Below are 22,217 nucleotides of genomic sequence, written 5' to 3'. Positions count from 1 at the left end.
GAGTCTGGTGCAGCCCCTCAGATTACCAGCCCTAGTTAAACCATCCAACCCATGCCAGCATGGACAACAGACATTAAATAATGATGAGGAGGATGATGAAGAATTATCAGTCATAACAGCAAAAGATTTATAATGTGCATGTTATTAGTGGCTCTCAATCATAAGGTCATGAGTTCAATGCCTAGTGGCACATTGTGTCCTTGAGCAAGACACTTTATTTCATGTTGCTCCAGTTCACTCAGCTAGCAAAAATAAGTAGTATCTGTATTTCAAAGGGCCAGCCTTGTCACTTTCTGTATCATGCTAAATTTCCCTGAGAAATACATTAAGGGTACATGTGTCTGTGAAGTGCTCAGCCACTTGCATGTTAATTTCACAAGGAGGCTGTTGTGTTGATTGGATCAACTGGAACATTTGTTGTTGTAACTGACAGTCTCAGTTATTTCTGTTACTAACAAAGTAATTATATTTTTTATAAGTTTATCATAGATGGTGCCCATAACTTTCACAGGTACCAGTGAATTGAAGCCCAGTTAATGTTTTTAAGGAAAATGTGGGTGGAAAATATGGAATTCCAATTGGTTATAGTTCTAGGAAGGGAGGACTGGTAAATTGCTATGTGGTAGTAAAACCACATACAGACAACTATAAGTATTTTTTGTCATCAACTGATCTGGTCTCACTAGATCAGTCTTGCAGATTACAAAATAAAGATTAAGTTTATAGTAATTCTATTTTTAATTTTAAAAAGTTGTCCTTTTTTCAGATTAAATGTGTTCTTGTTGGTTTTGACCAGCACATCAGCTATATGAAAATATTGAAGGCAGCCAGTTACATCAAAAAGAAAAAATGCTTATTCATAGCTACTAATGAAGATTCTAACTTACCAATACCTGGAGATGTTATTATACCTGGTAAGTTGACTTTTTTTTGAAATTTGTATGAATTTTATTTATGGAGCACAAAGAAAACTCTCTATAATAATATTTCAGAGAAGTTAAATATCAAATTGACTTTTAAAATTTTTCATATATTTGACTTTCATTATTATACTAAAGATAGACAAAATGCTTTGTGGTATTTAAATATACCCCTTTACATTCTAAGTTCAAGTCCTTTCAGGACTACGTCAAATAATTTTCCTCAAAATTTGTGTGCCCATATTGAAAACATGATAGAAATATTTAAAAGTCATAATTTGATGTTAGGTAATTGTTGCTGATGCTCTAATAACTATAATCTTTACAAGTTTGTCCAGACAAACATGACTTATGCAGTTGATATTCAGTCTGAACTGCTATAAGTCACTGTCTATAGAAAAAAAAAATATTTGGTAAAAAGGAAATTTAAGAAATACTATTTCTGAGGAAGAATGATTGAAAAACTTAAATTGTTTAGTGTAGAGTTTGTGGTAGTGTGAGACACAGTAGGGTAAACAAGAAGCGGAAGAGATGGCTGCATTGTGTTCTATGCTGGTTGATTGTTGAGAGCAGATATTATTGTAGTGGAAGATGAGACAGAAAAGAATAGTAGCTTTTTATAGCTGTAGGCCACATTGTATAGTTGTTGGTTACACTGATAATGGAAGAGACACTGTCAAGACTTATTGCTTTATTGTGTTTGAGAGAGTGGAGAAATTTTAGCACTTGGGGACTATATGTACATGATGGTGAGATGTAAAGTGGAGGAGAATTGTGTGCATGGAGTTGGAAGTGAAATTAGCAGCAAATGCAATGGCTTAATTAACAGTAGTTCTATTAACAAACCGTTTTTGTTCAGGTATAGTAAGGTTGAAAGAACTGGGAAGGTTAATAGTGACCCCTTTGACAAAGCATCAGAAGGCCCAACTGCAATTAAGGAAGCAAAATAGCTCTTAGATTATGTAGTGCACAAAGTTTCAGTTGCTTCTCAAATGTGATGGTATGTTCCACCTGATATTGAAGGCAGTGGTCTTTCCATGTACAGCTGTAAGTATTTCTTTTGGGAAGTTTGGAGTCTGAGCTCTGGTTATGTGGAGAATGTGGTGAGACATACTTTGCAGGATGATATTAGTCATACATTTTACCATGTTGGGTGAGTTGCTGTCACTGCAACTAGTTAGATAATTTGAAATGGCAGAGGATATAGGGCAGTAAGAGTTTTCTGCATTAAGATCTGAATAAGTTTCCCTTAGTCAGACAATTTGATAATGGCTGAGTAATATTTGGGTTTGGAGGTGTGAAAAATGTCTATAGTTTTAGTTTGAGTGTCTTTGTCCTGGATGTTGTTAAGTGAGTGTATCAACTAGTGCAAACAGATTAACTGATCATTTTAGGAACATTGGACTTCTCAGTATTCCAAATTTAGTCTTTCATTACCAAGGGAAATAATTTTTTTTTTGTCTAATCAATGAAAAGAAGTATTACTGACTCCTACTGGTTAATTTTTTTCTTTGTTACTTCATCTAATCTTTTGACAACCATTTATTTGAAGATTTTTTTCTACTCAAAATTATTCCAAGCAAGGCCTATAGGCCACTCCTAGGCACCAGTTTTGGAGAAGAGGGTATAGGATCAATGCAATAAAAACTAAGTAGTAATGAGGAAACACAGGAAAAGCCAAGGTTTTTGGTCGCAGTGAGCGGTAATGTCATTTACTTAGAAGTGAAAATGGAACAACTGTTCAAGTTCCGAAATTTAATTTTAAAAAGTGGCGGTGACACTAAACTGTTGCCGCCTCCTGAAACTACAAGCAATTAATGCTAGAACTGTGATATATAAGATTTACAACCTGAAGGAAAAGCAAATAATGGAAGCTAAAAACGAAGTGGTGAGAGGTGCATGGCATCAATATGGAATAAGGTATGCTACGTTGGCCATGGAACATGAAGCGCGATTGTCAAAGCGCAGTTCTAAACTGCTGACATGGCCAAAGAGGTGTCAACAAAGACACTAAAGAATGACGAGATAATGCTGCTACCCACATACTTGGGTCACAGTACTGCAAAAATTACAGTAGAAGAAATACTAGCAGGATAAGAAGTTATGTGGGTAGCAGCGGCTGTGATTTACAACATAGAGGAAGAGGTATCCATCTTACAGATGAAAAAGAAGGATGCCATAAATTGGAAAGGCCAGACATTAGAAATGGTAGTCTAAGCGGTGAATGAGACCCTGGAAAATTTGCCTAATAGGGTATTTGTAGGGGAGGGGCTATTATTGCGAGTGGCCATGGAGGGATGTAGGCCCAGATGCTTCAAGTGTGGAGAAAAGGGCCATGTTCACTCCAAGTGTACAAAAAAAAAAAAAAGAGAATGATGCCCCTCCCCAAAAAGCTGCAAAGGAGGTGAAAGAGAAAACAGACAAACCAGAAAACACTTCAGAGAAGAAGGAAGAAAAAGTAGCTGAGGAGAAGAAAGACACACCAACTGAAGAAATGGATTTTACCATAGTCACACATAAACAAAAAAAGACAAATGTCCCTGTCTCCCCTCCCCAATCTAAACCCACAGTAAAATCATTTATCAACCCCACCCCTAAAAAAAAATCGTGCAAAAACAGGAATTAGTTTTGCATTAATGGACAAAGGACTGTAGAAAGAATTGTTAGCACGTTACCCGGACGATGTGCGAGATGTCAGCACAGAAGTGGCAGAGGGTAAATTAATCATAAGCCCGGCTGCCACACCAACAAATAGCCCAGTGGCTACATCAATAAAAAGCCCAGCGGCTAACACCAGCAAAAGAAAAGGATGGAGAGGCCAGTGTATTTGTGCAGCCCCCCCACAACTTAAATTGTAAGTATTTCTTTTTCCATAAAATTTCTTTATGTCGATTAAGCTAGGGTGCATAAATGTGTATGGGCTGGGGTCGAAATGGAAACAAGCTTGTCTCCTGCAAGACCTCAGGTCACACGATATAGATGTATGCATTATAACTGAGTCCAAGATGAGTGAACCACAAGCATTCTCGCCTCTCCTAAATGGCTATGAGAAATTTATTTCTCGTAGCCGACGGGGAGGAGGGGGTGTGGTGGTTCTACTCAGGAAGACCTTGGTAAGTACAGTCTTTGTGGACCCAGAAGGTAGGCTGATCGTTCTAGATGTGACCCACGAGAGGAAACAGTCCTTCAGGTTGATAGCTATCTCTGCTCCTAAGGAGTGTAGGCAGTCTGGTTTTTATCGAGAACTAGAGCACTTTCTAGTGACCTCAAAAACAGTAGTTCTGTTAGGAGACTTTAACACTATACTCAATGCACGGGTGGATAGTGTTGGCTTGACTGATAGGAGGGGAAATCCTGGCCTCAAGGGTCTACTAGAGAGCTATAATCTAGTAGACCATTACAGACTGGATGAGCCAAGTGTTCCACAGTGGACATGGAGTAATAGCAACGGCTTACGCAGATCTTATGTAGATAGAGTATCTGTTAGAGAAAGAGATATGGATACCTTTAGCTGTCCACAATTTTGTATTGTGCCTTACACAGATCACAAATTTGTGATGTGTAAGGTACATATTGATAAATGTCATAGACAGTGACCCAGGTACTGGAAGATGAACAAGTCTATTTTGACTTGTCAAGCCTTCCGTACCCGGATTAAGGAATTAGTACAGAGGGCATTATGTGGCACCATCATTAATAATAGATGGTGGCATGCCCTCAAGAGAGCCATCTGTTTAGAGTCTATTAGATTTAGCAACCAGCTAAGTTTAGATAGATCTAGAATAGAAAGGAAAGTAGTTAAGAATTTAGGCAAGGCTTTGGAATCTGGCTCTGCAGACAGAGTGCTGGCAGTGACAATGGTCTTGTATTGTCACCTCAAAACCAAACATGAAGGCTGTAGAGTTAGAGCTAAGCTACGTGCAGTGGGCCGAGAAGGTATTAACGTTGATGGGCCTGTTGTGTGGAGTGTCAGAGGGGCAAAAAAGCCTCCATAAAGTCTTTAACTGATGAACAGGGGCACAAGATCCATGGGCAGGAAAATATGCAGAAGGCCTTTCACCAGCATTTCACCCCCGTGTTTGGGCAGGGTGATGAGCTCGAGCGTGGGGAGGCCCTAAAGGGCTTCCTCGCCGGTGGGCCACAACTCTTGGCACATGAGGTGGAATGCTGTGAAGGGGAACAATTACACCTGTGGAGGTAAAAGAGGTGTTGGCCGAGTGCACCAGAGACAAGTCGCTGGGGCTGAATGGTCTACCCTGTGAGTTTTATCGTAGCATGCCGGACTTGTTCAGGGACCTGCTGGCAGGCGTCTACACAAACTGGCAACAGAATGGGAGGATCCCCAGCTCTGTGAGTCAGAGAATGGTGATGCTGATCCAGAAGGACCCAAGCAAAGGGGACAGTATAAGTAATTACAGACCTATTCAATGTAGAGTTGAAGATTTTGGCCAAGGTGTTAGCAAAAAGGTTGACGTGTGTAGGGAAGGTGCAGACATGCGCCATTCCGGGCAGGTCAATCCAGGACAATCTTCACCTTATATGCTACACTTTAGACAGGGTGTGTAAAGTAACCAGCAAAAGTGGGGCACTGGTCTATTTAGATCAAAGTAAAGTGTTTGATAGGGTAGACCACCAGTACCTGGCGGCAGTTCTTGAAGCAGCTGGGCTGAGCCTGGACTTCCGTAGGTGGATCTCCGCAATGTATAGTGGCATCCAATCTACCATCAAGATAAACGGCTACCTGTTGGAGCCGTTTTCAGTCAAGCGCTCAGTTCGTCAAAGATGTCCCTTGTCCCTGCTTTTGTACGTTTTGGCTCTTGAGCCTTTACTGAGGAAGTTGGAGAATTTAGGATACACCCCCAATGAAATCAGATGTGGTAAGTCAGTTTCTGCTTATGCGGATGACATCACCATCATCATGTCCAATGAGGCTCAGCTATCTTGTGTAGAGGACGCTATCAAAGGATACGAGGCGGTGGCAGGAGCAAAAGTTAACAAGGACAAGTTCATTGGCTTGTGCCTCAGCACCAGGAGGAGCAAGCCGGTATTGTCCAGTGTCGTGGGTCATTGGACAGATGGTCTTGTTAAATTGCTTGGAGTTTGGTTTGGACTGGACTCCCAAACAGAGAAGAATTGGAGCTAGGTGGCAGACAGGGTGGAAGCTCTACTTCGGACTTGGTCTGGACGGGCTCTATCCCTGAAAGGAAGAGCGGAGGTGGTACAGGTGCATTTGTAATCACCTACCACTTAACCATTGTCCCTTGCCCCGACTCATGGCTAAACAAGTTGGAGTGCCTCCTTTTCTGATTTTTGTGGAAGGGAGGAAAGCCACTTGTAAGGTGCCCCGTCTGCTGCCAAGAACTGCTAAAGGGTGGGTTAAAGATGCCCCGGCTAATGATACGCAAACATGCGTTAAGGCTGAGACATCTCTGGCACTACCTGGAGGGTAACAAGGTGTGGAATCTGCTGGCAGAGGAATTCTTCCCATGACCAGCCTCTTTGGAGAGATTCAACCGTTTACATTGAACACATGTTGTCACACCTAGGCAGAGTACAGCTATCAGCTGAATCTATAATAAAGATTGTGCTGCCCACCAGACTCTCGAAGGAAGGTGAGGCATGTTTTTTTCCTTACAGTGGTAGTGTTGAAAGACTAGACTGCAAGGACTCGTGACAGGAACCTTCATTTCTGGCCCCGGATTGCTCACCTTTTTCAGATATCATCTGAAGAGCAAGATAGGGCTGGAGAGGAAACAACTGTCGTGAGGTGTGTTTGACAAAAGATGGAAAGCTGTGGTAAGAAAGGTGGGTGCAAGTGACCCTGCTTAATCTTCATGGAAAAGGAAAAAGGTGTAGTCACTGGGCTCTTCAGCCCATCAAGTTTTACCCCAAAAAAGTCAAATTATATATCCTAAATTTTTAGAATTCAAGTATCATTCGAACTCATTATAACAATAATTGTTTGTATTGTCCTGTTTTGTCCCCTCTTTGTACAATAATAATTATCTTAATAAAAATTCACCTCTAGTCGAACAATTATTCTGTGCTGATGAAGGGAAATAACCCAGAAATCGTGATACACAGATATTGTTTTGAGCTGATTCCCTTGTTCGAAAATACAATGACACAGATTGTGTCGTATAACCAGCTGGAGACGATGCTAAATTACAGCAACATTCATCCTAAACCAGGACTGCCATGTTATGTTGGCAAACAATCTTTACTCTAGATAAGATGTAATCAAATAAGATGGTAATAAAATAACCTATAGAAGTACTAAAATGAAGAAATCAGTATTATGCAAGGACATATTCTGCAGGAAAATAATAAGAGGAGAGTTTATTCCATAATCAGCTGTTCTTAGGGGAAAACTTTGTGCATGGAAATTGTTTCATGTCCATAAGATATCCAAGAAACACTGATGTGATTTGTTAAACTTGGTAGGTTGAGTTCTTATGGTAAATTTTGAAACTTGCAAGACCAAGTAATGACATGCATCTAAACACCTACTGCAGAAGTAACAGTAGACATTACATAGACATTATTAGTGATGAAAAGAGCTCATCACCAACTAGACACACATTCAATTCTGTACTCTTATAAAAGTAACCAATACATTTGGAGGAACCTACCTAAATGTGTGAGCAGTATTCTATTTTGGAGCAGCTCTGATCTCTTGGAGAGATACAATAAAGCCAAAGGTGTTAGAAACTTTGAATAGTAGAACCATTCTAGCTGCCACTTTGCCAATGGACTTAATTTAGGAGTTCCATTTCAAATCAATTGTGAATTAAAGATTTAAGAGTTTAACCAGACAATAAACTTCCTTCAAAGCAGTCCTATCCATCAAAATTGGGGAAAAGTCAGGAATTCATGATGTTACTGAAAAGATCAGCTTCTAGGTTTGTCCTTTAAGGTGAAACTGTAAATATCATATCTTCAGCAAATATGTCAGCGTGTCTCTTTTTCAAGTATATCATTATAAACAGCAGGAAGAGCTTAATTCTCAGAACAAATGCCTAGGGGCATTAATTTCATAAATGTCAGAAGACTGACTATTGACAAACTTTTAGATATTTTTCTCATTTGAATTTAAGTGATGGTTGAAAAGATTCTTACCAGATATGCCAAAGCTGGTCTGTTTATGAAGTTATCCTCTTTGCTATTATTTGACATATGCTTGAAAAATGTTTACAGAAATAGTCTGAGCATCAGTGCTGTTATCCAGTCCACTACTTATCCTATGAATGATGATGGTGAGTACATTAACAGTGGACTTGGAAGACTGAAAATTATAATTCTTGCTCTTTAGAAAGTTAGCTTTATTGAAGTATTATATTTAAATTGTAAACTGTTTGAATATTGTTTGTGATTGCTTCAAACAGTTTGCTTTGTATGTTTATTAAGCTAATCAGCCTATTTTGAGATGGTGTAGAATGGTTGCTAGGGTTCTTGAAAACTGAAGAAGCATACCTATTGCTTCCAGGAACTAGGGAAGCACTTCAACTTGAGGCAGTTGTGTTGAGTTAAAAATTTTGTAATATTTTGGTAACTTATTTGCTTTATTTGCCAAGTTACAGCAAAAGCAGCCTAGCATTCAAAGTAGATGCCATTGTGTTGCACCATCTGAAGCCACCTTTCTGCCAGTCCTTTGATCCCATGCCGATACCAGTTCTTGTTCTTTGAAGCGAAGAACTCCTTTTCTGAAGCTTCCACTTACTCTTGGTTGATAAAGTGTCAAGAGCACAAGACGTGAGCCATGGATCAGAACAAGTAATAATCCAAGGACATTATTTTTCCACAATCCTAACATGCATAAGCTGTGGTTAAAGAAGGGTCAGCTTCCAGAACTTGTCACCAAATATAGCTGTTTCGCTGATGCTCTCTGTCTGATGGAATGATGAGGGGATAATTCACTATGAGGTTTGTTCTGGACAGTCAAACCACCAATGTTAACCTGTACTCCAAAAGGCTGTGGCAAAAATACCCAGCATTGGTTCACAGGAAGTGGGCTCTTCTGCAGCAAGACCTCACACCACACAAACGACCCAGAATAAACTCCCAAGAAGTTGATGGAGTCGAACTGATACCACACCCAGCACATAGTCAAGATCTAGCAATAAAAATGCAGTACCTGAAATACAGTCTAATGGAATGGCACATCAAAAGATTTTTTACTATTTACACCAATAAAAAACCAGTAGGAAACAGTCATTTGATATTCCAGTTGAGGAGTTGCTGTTTCCTATTTATTTAGTGTCAATCTTCTAAGTTTAGTAAACAGTAAATAGAAATCAAGTTATGTTGCAGCAGGTATTGGTTGCAAAAGCCCTTTTATTGTTAAAATGATTTCACCATCATTTGCTATTAGGTAATGATGAATGTGATCTTAAGAAGACAATGAACTTCAGGCTTTATTGCTTTGCAACATTCATGATTTGGTTCCACTTTCATATGTTATATGGATGAGATAGTTGTCCTGTCACATAATCTACTTGTCAACCAGTATTCTTGATTGGTATTTTTGGGTAACAAACATGATCTGATATTTTTGCCCCGTCTCTGATTATCCAACTATCTAAAAGCACTCTACCTCAAGATAACTCGAGCTCATTCTCATTGTTGTTCAACAAACTGTTGGTTTATCAACTTTGTATTTAGATGAAGTTATTTGCATTACTAAATGTCACTCTATTAGTTGTATTTATATGTCACATATTTTATTGTCAATTTAAATGTTTCATTTTCAATGATTTATCTATTTTTGTGAAAGGTACGGGTACCATGGTTTCTGCTGTAAAAATCCCTTCACAAACTAATCCTGTTGTCATTGGCAAACCACATCCTGTTATCATTGAGTTACTCAAGAAACGTGATGGCCTTAATCCATCTAGAGCCCTTATGGTTGGTGACAGGTAGTGTATAATAATTTATATATACGTTTAGACATACACACAAACACACACATATTGTACATTATTTACATTTGACGTATTTACATTCTTTACATTTGACCTGAATAATAATAATAATAATGACATCGAAAAATACCTTAGGAATGAGAACCCAGGTTTGAAATTTCCCCAAGACACCTGATGAAGGCTGGAGGGTATATCAGCTGAAACGTGTTAACAACAAAGATGAGGACAAATATCTGTCAAATGTAAATAATGTACATAATTCCTCATCTCTTAAATATAGAACTATATATATTGTGTTTCAAATTTGTGTGAATGTGTATAGAATAATATATCAGTTGAATAAAGTTGAAACATAGTCTGGTTTTCATGTTTTTCATCATGGTATTTTAACAAAATTAACGCTTTCATACATAGTGTACTCATCAGATTTCAAATGTATTTAACTGAGAGTCGAGTTCTTGACAACTTTAGTACCTCTTAGAATGCTTCAACCAGCTGAATTTTTAGAATACCTTTTTGATCAATCAACATGCTCTTAAACATCACAGTTTGCCAGGCATACCAATTGTTGTATTTCCCTCGGGAGACTCGCAGGGATAACACAACGAGTTGTACAATTTAATTATTACATTTATTATTCAATTACATACAAAGAACGCACTCACCCAATGTTCGTTATGAATAAACAAGAATCATGTCCGCCATATATATCAATGACATTTTACTACGACAGTCACACAAGACAACAACAATGAAACAATGAACTCAGACGAACCACAGTGACACACGGAGTGTCAGACGAATAACATATCCAACAGTCCATATAACACCTCCCCACTGAAATTGATGCTACACAAGAAGTATCAACAGCAAAGTCTCTCTTGGGTTTTACGGGTTCTCTTGGATCGTCTTGGGTTGTCTGGTCCATACTCTGGAATGGGTAACATGGTCTTGGGTCTGGTTTGTCTTTGAGTTAGTGGCACAGTTTCTGAGATCTCCATCAGGTGATCTGTTGCAAATTGAAATACAGTGTTTTCTGCATCACCAGGTTCATTGTCTTCCTCAGTTGTGTACCGCGGTCGCAACTGTTCCCAGTGTCGTCTCCACATCGGGCCATGAGGTATGACCTTCACGTTAAAGCAGCGAGTACCCAATGACTTCTTAATGATTGCTGGTACCCACCGGGGATCTTTGTCTCGGCGAGGTCCATAGTATAGTGCATACACAGGATCTCCGGCCTTGTACTGCCTGGTAACTTTAGCGACATCAGCCGAGCTTGGAGTCACCTGAGACTTATCTGCTTCCTTAGACTGTTTGCCTTGAGCAATGTGTGCTGGCGATGGCAGCAGAGAATCAATCCTTGTTCGTATCTGCCGGTGATTCAAAAGTTCACTTGGAGAGAATCCACAGGATGTCGGTGTTCTCCGGTACTGCATCAAAATTCTTGAAGTGCTCATGTTGGTGGAAGAGAAGACTTCCTCAGAGCTTGTTTGAAGGTCTGCACCAAACGTTCCGCTGCTCCGTTGGTAGCTGGGTGGTAAGGTGCCCCTGTCAGGTGTGTGATCCCATGTTCTTTGCACCAGCTCTGGAACTCCTCAGACGTAAAAGTTGGTGCATTATCGGTGACCAGTGTGTGAGGAAATCCGAAGTGCGCAAAGTCTTCCTCAAGCAAATTTAAAGTGGGTTTGGAGGACGTAGGATGAATGCATGGGTACTTGGAATAAGCATCTGTGATCACCAGCCAATCTCTACCCATAAAATTTATTGCGTGGTCCAGGTGTAAGCAACTCCACGGCTTTTCTGGTAACATCCATGGGTGAACTGGAGGCTTAGATGGCTGCATTTGATGTTCGTTACACGAATCACATCGTCGACTGGCTATCTCTATAGCAGCATCGATACCAGGCCAATAAACAGCAGTTCTTGCTAGTTGTTTCATGCGTTCCATGCCAAAGTGTCTAAGATGCAGAAGATTGAGGATCTTTGGCTGCAAGCTATGTGGAATCACAACTCTAGATCCATGTATAAGGTATCCATGGCAGATACTAAGTGAGTTTGATAACTTACGGAACTTGTTGACTTTGTCATTGATCTCCATGTTCTTTGGTGGCCAACCTTCACGGACGTAGCGCATCACTGTAGATATCACTGGATCTTTCCCTGACTCTTGACGGAGGAGATTAGCATCCACAGGTTGGACTTGAATACTAAGAGCTTTGATGGCACACACCATGTCTCTGTCTTCACCATTTTCCTTTCTGTCAAAGTCGTTATCATCACCGAATGGCAAGCGACTGCGGGCATCAGCATTGGCATGATCTGCTGATTTTCGATATTCAATGGTGTAGTCAAACTGGTTCAGCCACAGGGCCCATCGTGCTAGTCTGTTAGCAGCGAGAAGTGGCGTCCCTTTCCTCGGACTGAATAGTGATGTCAGTGGCTTGTGGTCAGTCACGAGTACGAATTTACGACCGTACAAATACTGGTAAAATTTCTGCAAGCCAAATATGATAGCTAGAGCTTCCTTTTGAATTTGGCTGTAGTTATGCTGTGCAAAAATGAGAGTCTTGGACATATTGGCTATTGGGCGCTCGCTTCCATCAGGATAGCGGTGAAACAGGACTGCTCCAATACCAACGTTTGATGCGTCGCAAGCCAGTCCCAAAGTTTTGTTTGGATCGAAGTGTATCAGAACTTGACTCGATGAAAGTACATCTTTCAAGTGATCAAAAACTGACTGTTCCTCATCTCCCCACTTCCAAATAGTTGACTATTTTGTAAGGCAATAGAGTGGCTATGCTATACTGGCTAGGTTTGGGATTAACTTTCCATAAAACTGAACTGAACCTAGGAAAGATTTCAAGCTTGATTCGTTCGTTGGAGATGGCATCTTTAAGACTGCTTCGACTTTGGATCCCTTCGTGATCCCTTCAGCCGACAAAATGTGTCCAAGGTATTCTACACTGGGTAGGGCAAACTGGCACTTTTCACGGCGACATCTGAGTCCATTGTCGCTTAGACGTGTGAGCAGACACTTTAGGTTGTTTAGGTGACTGTTTGCATCTTTCCCACTGACGAGCATGTCATCCTGGAAGACTGCCACTCCAGGTAGATCATGGGTCAGGTTTTCCATGATCTCCTGAAAGTAACCAGGTGCTGACTTGATTCCGAAAGGGAGTCGTTGTTGCAGAAGTACTCCACGGTGAGTGCTGAGTGCGAGTCTGCGTTAACTTTCTGGAGCCAGCTTGATCTGATTATAGGCATCAGCAAGGTCTAGCTTTGTATATCTGAATCCACCTCCGAGTTTCTGCATCAGTTCAGCAGGGAGTGGCATTGGATGACGGTGATCAGCAAGTTGGTCATTAATTCCCACAGAGTAGTCACCACAAATCCGTAGTTTGGGCTTCAGGTTTCTTGAAGCGTGTGCTTTACGAATTGGTACCACTGGCGTTCCGTATTCGTTGAACTGAACTGGCTTCCATATTCCCTTGGCGATGCCTTCTTCGTAACCTTTGGCTAGGTCATCACGAAGAGCAAATGGGACCGGACGTGCCTTGTGAAAGACTGGTGTTGCGTCCGATTTGAACTTCACTTCCAGTTCAAAGTTTTTGAGACATCCCAATTCTTGCTTGAAAAGATCTGGAAATTCATCACACATGTTGTGACAATCTTGCTGCAAGGAAACATAGGGTTCACTTGAGGTCTTTGGATACATCCCTTCTGCACCTTCCCTCTTGGCTTGGCTGTCTATGCTTTTCAAACCTAGAGCAGTGTCCACGGAAATTCCCAGAGTCTGGATAGCATTCCGACCCAGCAAATTAAGATCAGAGATCTTGGTGACTATGTAAGGTATAAGATCCTGCTTACCAGTTGTTGGATCCTTGGTTTGGCCCATGAAAGTTCCTAGAACAGGCAGGTTGTGCTTGCTGGCAGATTCATAGCGATGCTTGACATCTTGCAGCTTTGGTCTTCCAAGTTGTTTCCAGACTGACAAGGAAACAAAATTGCCTGTAGTAGCAGTGTCCAATTCCATTGTGAACAGTCTGTTCTGGATTGTTATTGGCACAATTAAACTATGAGCATCCTGGGGAAACTTCGCCTAGGATCGCCTTGACCAGCTCAGCTTTTGTGATTCTTTTCACGGGAGTTTGTGAGTGGCCATTGCGTTGCTGATGTTGTTTTTTCCTACACACCGCTTGCAAATGTCCCTTTTTGTCACAAAAATGACATTTGGTTTCTCTAAAAGGACAGTCTGTCGCTTTGTGGGCCTTTCCACATCGGTAGCATTTCTCCTGGTTTGTGGAATAAGACTGCTGATGGTTCTTCTGAGGACTCTTATTCTTGTTCTGTTGGACCTTGTAGACCTGCTTGGTTTTGGAACCATAAACAGTTTCTTTTGCAACCTTTGCTGCGTCTTCCGTCTTGATGGCAACTTGGACAGCACGGGCAAAATCTAGTTCTGTGTCTTTTATCTTAAAAAGCGCCTTCAGAACTGCTTCATTGTTGACTGAACATATGAATCTGTCTCAGAGCTTCATCCTGTGGGTTGGTGATCGCTGGAAAATCACAGGTAGCCGCATCCTGACGTATACATGCTGCCAGCTCCTGGAGAGTTTTGCCTGGCTTCCGCTGCATATCACTCCAAAACTTGAAACGCTCTCTCACAATGAAAAGTTTTGGGTCGAACTGTTCTTTCATGATGTCAACAATTTCGTCCATTGTTGATATCTTTAGACGGATTTTGTTGGGTAGCCAGATTAGCAAGTTGCTTGTAAACAGTAGCAGTCTGATTGGTCAGGAACACTTGTGCCATGCGTTTTTCAGGTACAGCATTAGCAGCCACAAACGTACGGAATCTTGACCAGTAATCAGGCCATAGTTCTGTCGCTGAATCAAATGCAGCAAATGGTGGAATCGACACTGTTGTCGAAGCAGCTGAAAAATAGCCACTGGGATCGCCTTCAACTTGTCGAGCACCAAACAGTTTTAACAGAGCGTCCATATCTCTCTGATGTTGTTGCATTTGCTTTTCCATTTGTTCCCTAAACAATTTAATAAGTTCTACTGTCTGTTTTTCAGCCATTGTTATTACGATGAATAATTTTACGGTAAAGTAAGCATGTATCCTATCGGCGACGCCAATAAACTCTGTTGTATTTCCCTCGGGAGACTCGCAGAGATAACACAACGAGTTGTACAATTTAATTATTACATTTATTATTCAATTACATACAAAGAACGCACTCACCCAATGTTCGTTATGAATAAACAAGAATCATGTCCGCCATATATATCAATGACATTTTACTACGACAGTCACACAAGACAACAACAATGAAACAATGAACTCAGACGAACCACGCTGACACACGGAACGTCAGACGAATAACATATCCAACAGTCCATATAACACCAATATTCCGTAAGTTGTTTATATTTATTAATCTACATCATTAACTGGTTGTTATATTATTACTGTGATTTCCATTCAGAACAGGTTTGAGCATTTTAATAAACTGTTTCTCTTTTATCTTTCTTCCAACCTCACTTGTTTCATGTAGTTTGTGGAAAGGAAAAATTAGAAACATTTTCTGACCACATGACTATATGTTCGCTCAATGGAATTTGGAGAACATTGGTGTTCCAGATTTGTTGTCTGTGGACTCAGGAGTGTTCCAATAATGCATTCCCTGTCTCATCTATATACAATTCCTTGCAATTCAGGCATTTAATACAGTAGATCAAATTTCTGCTTTTGCAGTTCTTTGCATTTGTGAAAATCTGTCCATTTTTTGTTCTAATGTATCTACCCATATATATCAATGACATTTTACTACGACAGTCACACATCTGGTATCATTACACTTGGATACTGTGAATGTTTTACCCTGTTTGTTCATGTTGAATTTTGCCTTTGCAATAGTTTCTTTAGGTTATGTGGTTGCCTTTTCTTTAAGATAAGTGTTTGATTAGTTATTATGTTTTTTTTATTTTTCACTTTGTTTTATCATCATCATCATCGTCGTCATTTAATGTCCGCTTTCCATGCTGGCATGGGTTGGACAGTTTGACTGAACGAAAAGGCTACACCAGGCTCAATCTTTATGGTTGGCAAAATTTGTTTTGATGATGTTAAAAATGTTTTGGTAATGTGGATTGTGTGTTACTAAAAATGGTATTGTGTTTTTTTCGTGTTGCTCTAAATTGTTCTATAGGTATCTCTTTTGCTTGTTGTATGCTATTTTCTATAAGTAAGAGAGGGTAATTTTGCTTGAGCAGAAATCCTTTAAGTTCTGTAAGTCGTGTGTTTCTGGTATTTGGATCATCAATTATAGTACAAATTTTCCTGGCCAGACAGTACTGGATGTTGTGTTTTGTGTGTGTTTGGTGGCATAATTTGAAATTTAGGTACTGGTGTGTATCTGTGCTTTTGTAATAACTATCAGTTGTGATTGTGGTGTTGTTTTAATTACCATTATGTCAAGAAATGGTAATTGTGTGTTGCTCATTTCTCTTGTGAATTTAAGACTAGAGTGTAGATAATTGAGGAGGGTGCTGAATTCTTCCAGATTTTCTAGGGATTTGGTCCAAATTAAGAAACAATCATCGAGGTATCTTTTCCATGTGTCCTCTATATGTCTTTTAAAGGTCATGTCATAGTTCTCTTCAAAGGAACACAATACCATTTCTAGTAACACACAATCCACATCACCTTTTCACATTATCAAACAAATTTGCCAATGATAAAACAAAGTGAAAAATTAAAAAACATAACTAATCAAACACTTATCTTAAAGAAAAGGCAACCACATAACCTAAAGAAACTATTGCAAAGGCAAAATTCAACATGAACAAACAGGGTAAAACATTCACAATATCAAAGTGTAATGATACCAGTTGTGGAACATGTCAATGCATGCATATGGGTAAATGCATTAGAACAAAAAATGGACAGATTTTCACAAATGCAAAATTGAACTGCAAAAGCAGAAATTTGATATACTGTATTAAATGCCTGAATTGCAAGGAATTATATATAGGCGAGACAGGGAATGAATTATTAGAACACCAATGTTTGCCAAATTCCATTGAGTGAACATATAGAGACATGTGGTCAGGAAATGTTTCTAATTTTTCCTTTCTAAAAACTACATGAGACAAGTGAGGTTGGAAGAAAGATAAAAGAAAAACGGTTTATTAAAATGGAAATAACAGCAATAATATAACAACCAGTTAATGATGTGGATTAATAAATTTAAACATTTTACAGAATATTTAAGAGCATGTGGATTGATCAAAATGGTATTCTGAAAATTCAGCTGGTTGGAGCATTTTGAGAGGTGCTAAAGTTGTCAAGAACTCAACTCTCAGATAAACAAATTTGAAAACTGATGAGTACACTATGTATGAAAGCACAAATTTTGTTAAAATACCATGATAAAAAACTTGAAAACCAGACTATGCTTTGACGTGGTAAGTAGCTTGCTTACCAACCACATGGTCCCGGGTTCTGTCCCACTGCGTGGCATCTTGGGCAAGTGTCTTCTACTATAGCCTCGGGCTGACCAATGCCTTGTGAGTGGATTTGGTAGACGGAAACTGAAAGAAGCCTGTCGTATATATGTATATATATATGTATGTGTGTATGTGTTTGTATGTCTGTGTTTGTCCCCCCAACATCGCTTGACAACCGATACTGGTGTGTTTATGTCCCCGTAACTTAGCGGTTCGGCAAAAGAGACCGATAGAATAAGTACTAGGCTTCCAAAGAATAAGTCCTGGGGTCGATTTGCTCGACTAAAGGTGGTGCTCCAGCATGGTCACAGTCAAAAGACTGAAACAAGTAAAAGAGTAACTGATCTATCTATCTATCTATCTATCTATCTATCTATATATATATATATATATATATATATATATATATATATATGCACACACACACACACACACAAAATATAAACACTTTTTATTACATCATATTCATTATAAATTATTTTAAACATCTTGTATATTACAACACTCTGCCTATACATCATATATATACAGTATGGTGTATTCATAAAAAATCATTATTAGTGATGGAAGCAGTATTATCAGTGAAACCTCACTATCACAACATATGGGATATTAGTGTCTTTTCAGTCACTGATGTCGCAGTAAGCCAACAGGCTTTTTAAAAATAATCATTAGTGGCAGACGTTGTATGAAAACCAAAGGCAATCTTTATTTTCAACCTAAGATGGATGTCTTATCAGAACACTAAATACTGTGGTATTCACCTTCAGAAGTCCTCTCAGACATATAGTGCATAAAAGTACAGGCATATATTGTAGCAGATGAGATTCTTCTGGAATGGGTGCCAAAACAGCCAGATCACATGATTTCAGTGTTACTGCACTTCTTCATTGCAACAGCAGTGACTGAAAAAACACTGATATTCAATTATATTATGGCAGCGGGATTTAGCTGGTGTGTTACTGGACGCTACTGAAGAAGTGAAGTACACTGAAATTATGTGATCTGACAGTTCCAGCACCTATACCTGGTATTTCTTATCTGATATGATATATGACTGTGCTTTTATGCACCATGCATCTATATGAGAGGACTTCTCAAAGTGAATACCACAGTATTTGGCATTGTAATAGGGCATCCACATTAAGTTAGATATAAAGATTGCCTTTGATTGCTAATACTACTTCCATCACTTATATATATATTTTTTAATAAGCCTGCTGATTATTTGCAACATCAACAGCTGAAAAGACACTGATATCCTATATAGCGTGATAGTGAAATTTGGCTGGTATGCGATCACTGGATGCCTATCACTGAAGAAGTGCAGCACACTGAAATCACATGATGTAGTAGTTCCAGTGACCTTAACAGATGATTCTCATCTATGATATATGTCTGTAGTTTTATATACCATTTGTCTGTATGAGAGGACATCTTAAGGCTAATACTGCAGTATTCAGCATTCTAACAAGACATCCACACTAAGTTGAATATAAAAATTGCCTGATTAATGTGTATATTTTTTTATTGCATTCCTTGAATGAAAATCGTCTATGTCAGTCAATGTGTGTGTGCTTGCATGTTTGTCTATTTGTGTTTATTTATAAATTCAGTATCATCTTTAGCAAATTCAAATCCTAGATTAACATTTTAATTTTACTGAGATACTATATAAATATTATAGTGGTAGTGTAATGAACTGATTGTTATGCACTTACTATAAGGAATGACAAACAAAAATTTTATAAGGATAGAATAGTGAAAAAGATAATATCCTAACGAAATGCTGTTCTAACAGCTTTCTAATCAGATTACTACTGAGAAAGGCTTGTGATTTTGTTTTAGAAACAAGGTGAAGTGGAATAGGATAAACTTTAAGTAAAAATATAGAGATATTTATCTATCAATGACTGTTGTGTACCTGAACTAGAACCAGTATTTACCTCTATAGAAGAGGAATTAGAAAAATATACTGAAATAAGGGAAGATAAAATAAACTGGAAATCATTCTTGATCTGTGAGGTGTTTTTCTTATTTCAGCATGATAATTCCAAGTTCTCAAGAATGTAGCATTCATACATATTACATCAGATTAGAGTGAAATCATGGATGGTTAAGTCAATTGGTTATGAAACAACCAGTTAAGGGATAAGTTGTTCATATCCTGTCCACGGCACTGCTCTGTTTCTTTAAGGTACACTACTCTTAAATGGCTCTGCCTGACTGTAAAATGCTACAAAGTAGAAACACTTCACTAATGCAAACAGTAAAATTGAGTTGTTTCATTAGCTTCCAGTACCAAGTTTAACTTCTGTGAGAGCTTTGCCATGAGGTTCATACTCTAGCTCTTATAATAGTCTGCATAGTGATGACTAATGTCTATTCACATGAAAATTCACCACATGCAGACACTCATCACCATGGATATCTTACTTAAGTATGAGGGGAGTTCCATAGTGAATTTGGATTACATGTCTAATTTTGTGATACATAACAATATTTTTGGTTTTTACAACATAACTTTGATGTGAAAGAACACTTGCACTCGCTTAATCATCAAGTCATTCATTTCTCTTTATTTTCTCTCATTTAATCTCTTCTCTGTTTTGCAGATTAAATACTGATATTGCTTTTGCTAAAAACCATAAATTAAAGTCACTTTTAGTATTGAGTGGCATCTCAAATTTAGAGGACATTCAGGAAGCTGAAAAGAATCCTTCTGATGAAAACCCTTACCCAGATTATTACTTACCTTCACTAGCTGAGTTTTCTCAATTGTTACCCAATTAGTTTGCTATCTGAAACACATCAGCAGTGCAAATAATTAAAATATGTTAATAAGACAAAGCTAATGATTGTAGTTCTGTTTATTATAAACCTTCGTGGAAAATGAAGTTGGTATATTTTAAATTAAACTAGAAACATATCCAGCTTCATAAAATATAGCTAACTCTGCAGAACTAATTCTTCATTTAATATGTTCTGCCTTGTTCTTTGAACTTAGAACTTCTCTAAAATAATTATTAAATTGTTAGTATGTTGTATACAATCTCTTCATGAAGTCTGCTTTGATATATGATTTGTTATTTAAATTTCAAGAAATTGGAATTAAAAGATCCACAAATTCTGTTCAGACTAGTTTCCTTATTATTTAAGTATGAATGGATGAATCAATAAAAAGGTCTTCTACATCAGAATACCAAGAAAATAATATCTTTGCATGAAACAATCTCTAAAACCTTGAAATAATCAAACAACATTGATTAATTACAAAATATCTATGAAGTAACTTAAATCTGCAAGAAATAGTTGTCAAATCTCTCTCAAATCATGTCCTATCATCTAAAATACAGAAAGGGCACATTGTACAATATAAGTCTAGATACTCATAAAAAGTCAGGATGATTATGGCCAGAATGTCTTTTATCATAAGTCTGTTCAATATAGATTATCTGGATTTAAACAAGCTCTCATAAATATGTGATATAGAAGCAACAACAATAAGGAAGACAACAAAAATGAGGTATTATTATCTCCCTTCCTGATGTTACATATTCTGCATAAATTACATTAAAAAAAATCCATCGCACTCTAAAATAACATGCGCAACATTCATATAGCAATAATTCAGGAACCATAGAAAGTTTTAACTAAAAACAGAAAAGGTTAAACAGACCTTATCCAATGGTAGAGCACATCATGAACCCAGAAGATAGACTCCACAAGTGACATTCATAAATTAATAGAAAGTAACACTACACTTGAAATGTGGGTATTCAAAATATAACCAGTAACAGGAAGCACACTAATAGAATAAACATGTACATATAACCACTTAGTTCACTATGTGTCCCACAAGGTTATACACACAAACTACATTTGCAATACTTCAACATTCTCCCAGAAAACATAATTGGATGTATACCTGGTTTTCAAATAGTACAGATAATAAAACAACATTGCACTAAAAAATCACTTTAAACGATGAATAACCTACATCAACATATATATACCTCTTAAAACCAGCAATAACAATTCTTCCCCAGACATCATCTATTTCTAATTTCTTAACTTACTCCTAGCTACCTACAAGTTATCACAATACAGTTGTATATCAGAAAAGTGGAATGGGTTTCAACAAGTAACAGAGTGAAAGTTTTCAGAATTCAATAATACCACAGACACCAACAAAGATACTGCAGTACATACTTTGAACAAAATAATTACAGAGCCATTCAAAAGAACTGTATATCAAGGCAGCTTAAGAATACAACCCAATTTATGAATCAGAAATAGCCAACCTCATAAAAACGTAGTACAAACTCTAACACAATATACCATCATCATTCATTTCTTTTATATCCATTTTTTCATGCTTGCATAGATTTGCCAAACATTGTTTAAGGCATTGAATTTATAGTTGGAAGCCCTTCCTAATGCTAACCCTCACCTGGTTTTCTAGTATGAGATCTCTTATTCCGCATAAAACTCTGAAAGTATGAAGTGACCAAGATAACTTGTTGACAAGAACTGACAACACTGCCATCCACACTTTAGTACAAGTGATCACAAATGTAAACACATTCACACACACCAATCTTTTAATAGTTTCTAGCCGTCAAATCCATTCTCAAAGCTTTGGTTGGCCCTTCTCTATTGTAGATGTTTGCCTAAGATCATGCTCTATAGGACTAAACCTGAAACCATGTGGTTGAGAAGAAACTTGTTGACCTCTCAGTCATGCCTACACTTGTAGCTGGGCATCATGCTCAGCAGAAATAAAACTCAGCATGAATGAACAAAGAAATAGCAAAGATCATAAACAAATTACATTTGTATTTACCATAAACCATAAAAC

At 38.3% G+C, this 22,217-nt stretch overlaps 1 protein-coding gene across 1 annotated transcript; it reads left to right on the top strand.

Moving 5' to 3' along the window:
* The first annotated feature begins 731 nt into the window (after positions 1-731).
* LOC106883201 (phosphoglycolate phosphatase) lies at positions 732-20,486 on the top strand. The gene is made up of 3 exons (XM_052967766.2): positions 732-914; positions 9,694-9,835; positions 19,972-20,486. Exons 1-3 carry the CDS (start codon positions 809-811, stop codon positions 20,147-20,149), a joined length of 426 nt encoding a protein of 141 aa, XP_052823726.2. The 5' UTR covers positions 732-808; the 3' UTR covers positions 20,150-20,486.
* The last annotated feature ends 1,731 nt before the right edge of the window (positions 20,487-22,217 follow it).

Source organism: Octopus bimaculoides, chromosome 5, assembly GCF_046866305.1.
Source record: "Octopus bimaculoides isolate indiv1 chromosome 5, ASM4686630v1, whole genome shotgun sequence".
Taxonomy (NCBI): domain Eukaryota; kingdom Metazoa; phylum Mollusca; class Cephalopoda; order Octopoda; family Octopodidae; genus Octopus; species Octopus bimaculoides.
Note: the sequence above shows the minus strand (reverse complement) of the source record. Positions and strands in the feature narration are given on the sequence as shown.

What these genes read in the sequence shown, in the direction of transcription:
- LOC106883201 (XM_052967766.2), top strand. Translation starts at nt 809, where the DNA reads ATGAAAATATTGAAGGCAGCCAGTTACATCAAAAAGAAAAAATGCTTA. An exon ending in TGGAGATGTTATTATACCTG is followed by an intron (nt 915 to 9,693) that starts GTAAGTTGACTT and finishes TTTTTGTGAAAG; the next exon opens with GTACGGGTACCATGGTTTCT. An exon ending in GCCCTTATGGTTGGTGACAG is followed by an intron (nt 9,836 to 19,971) that starts GTAGTGTATAAT and finishes TCTGTTTTGCAG; the next exon opens with ATTAAATACTGATATTGCTT.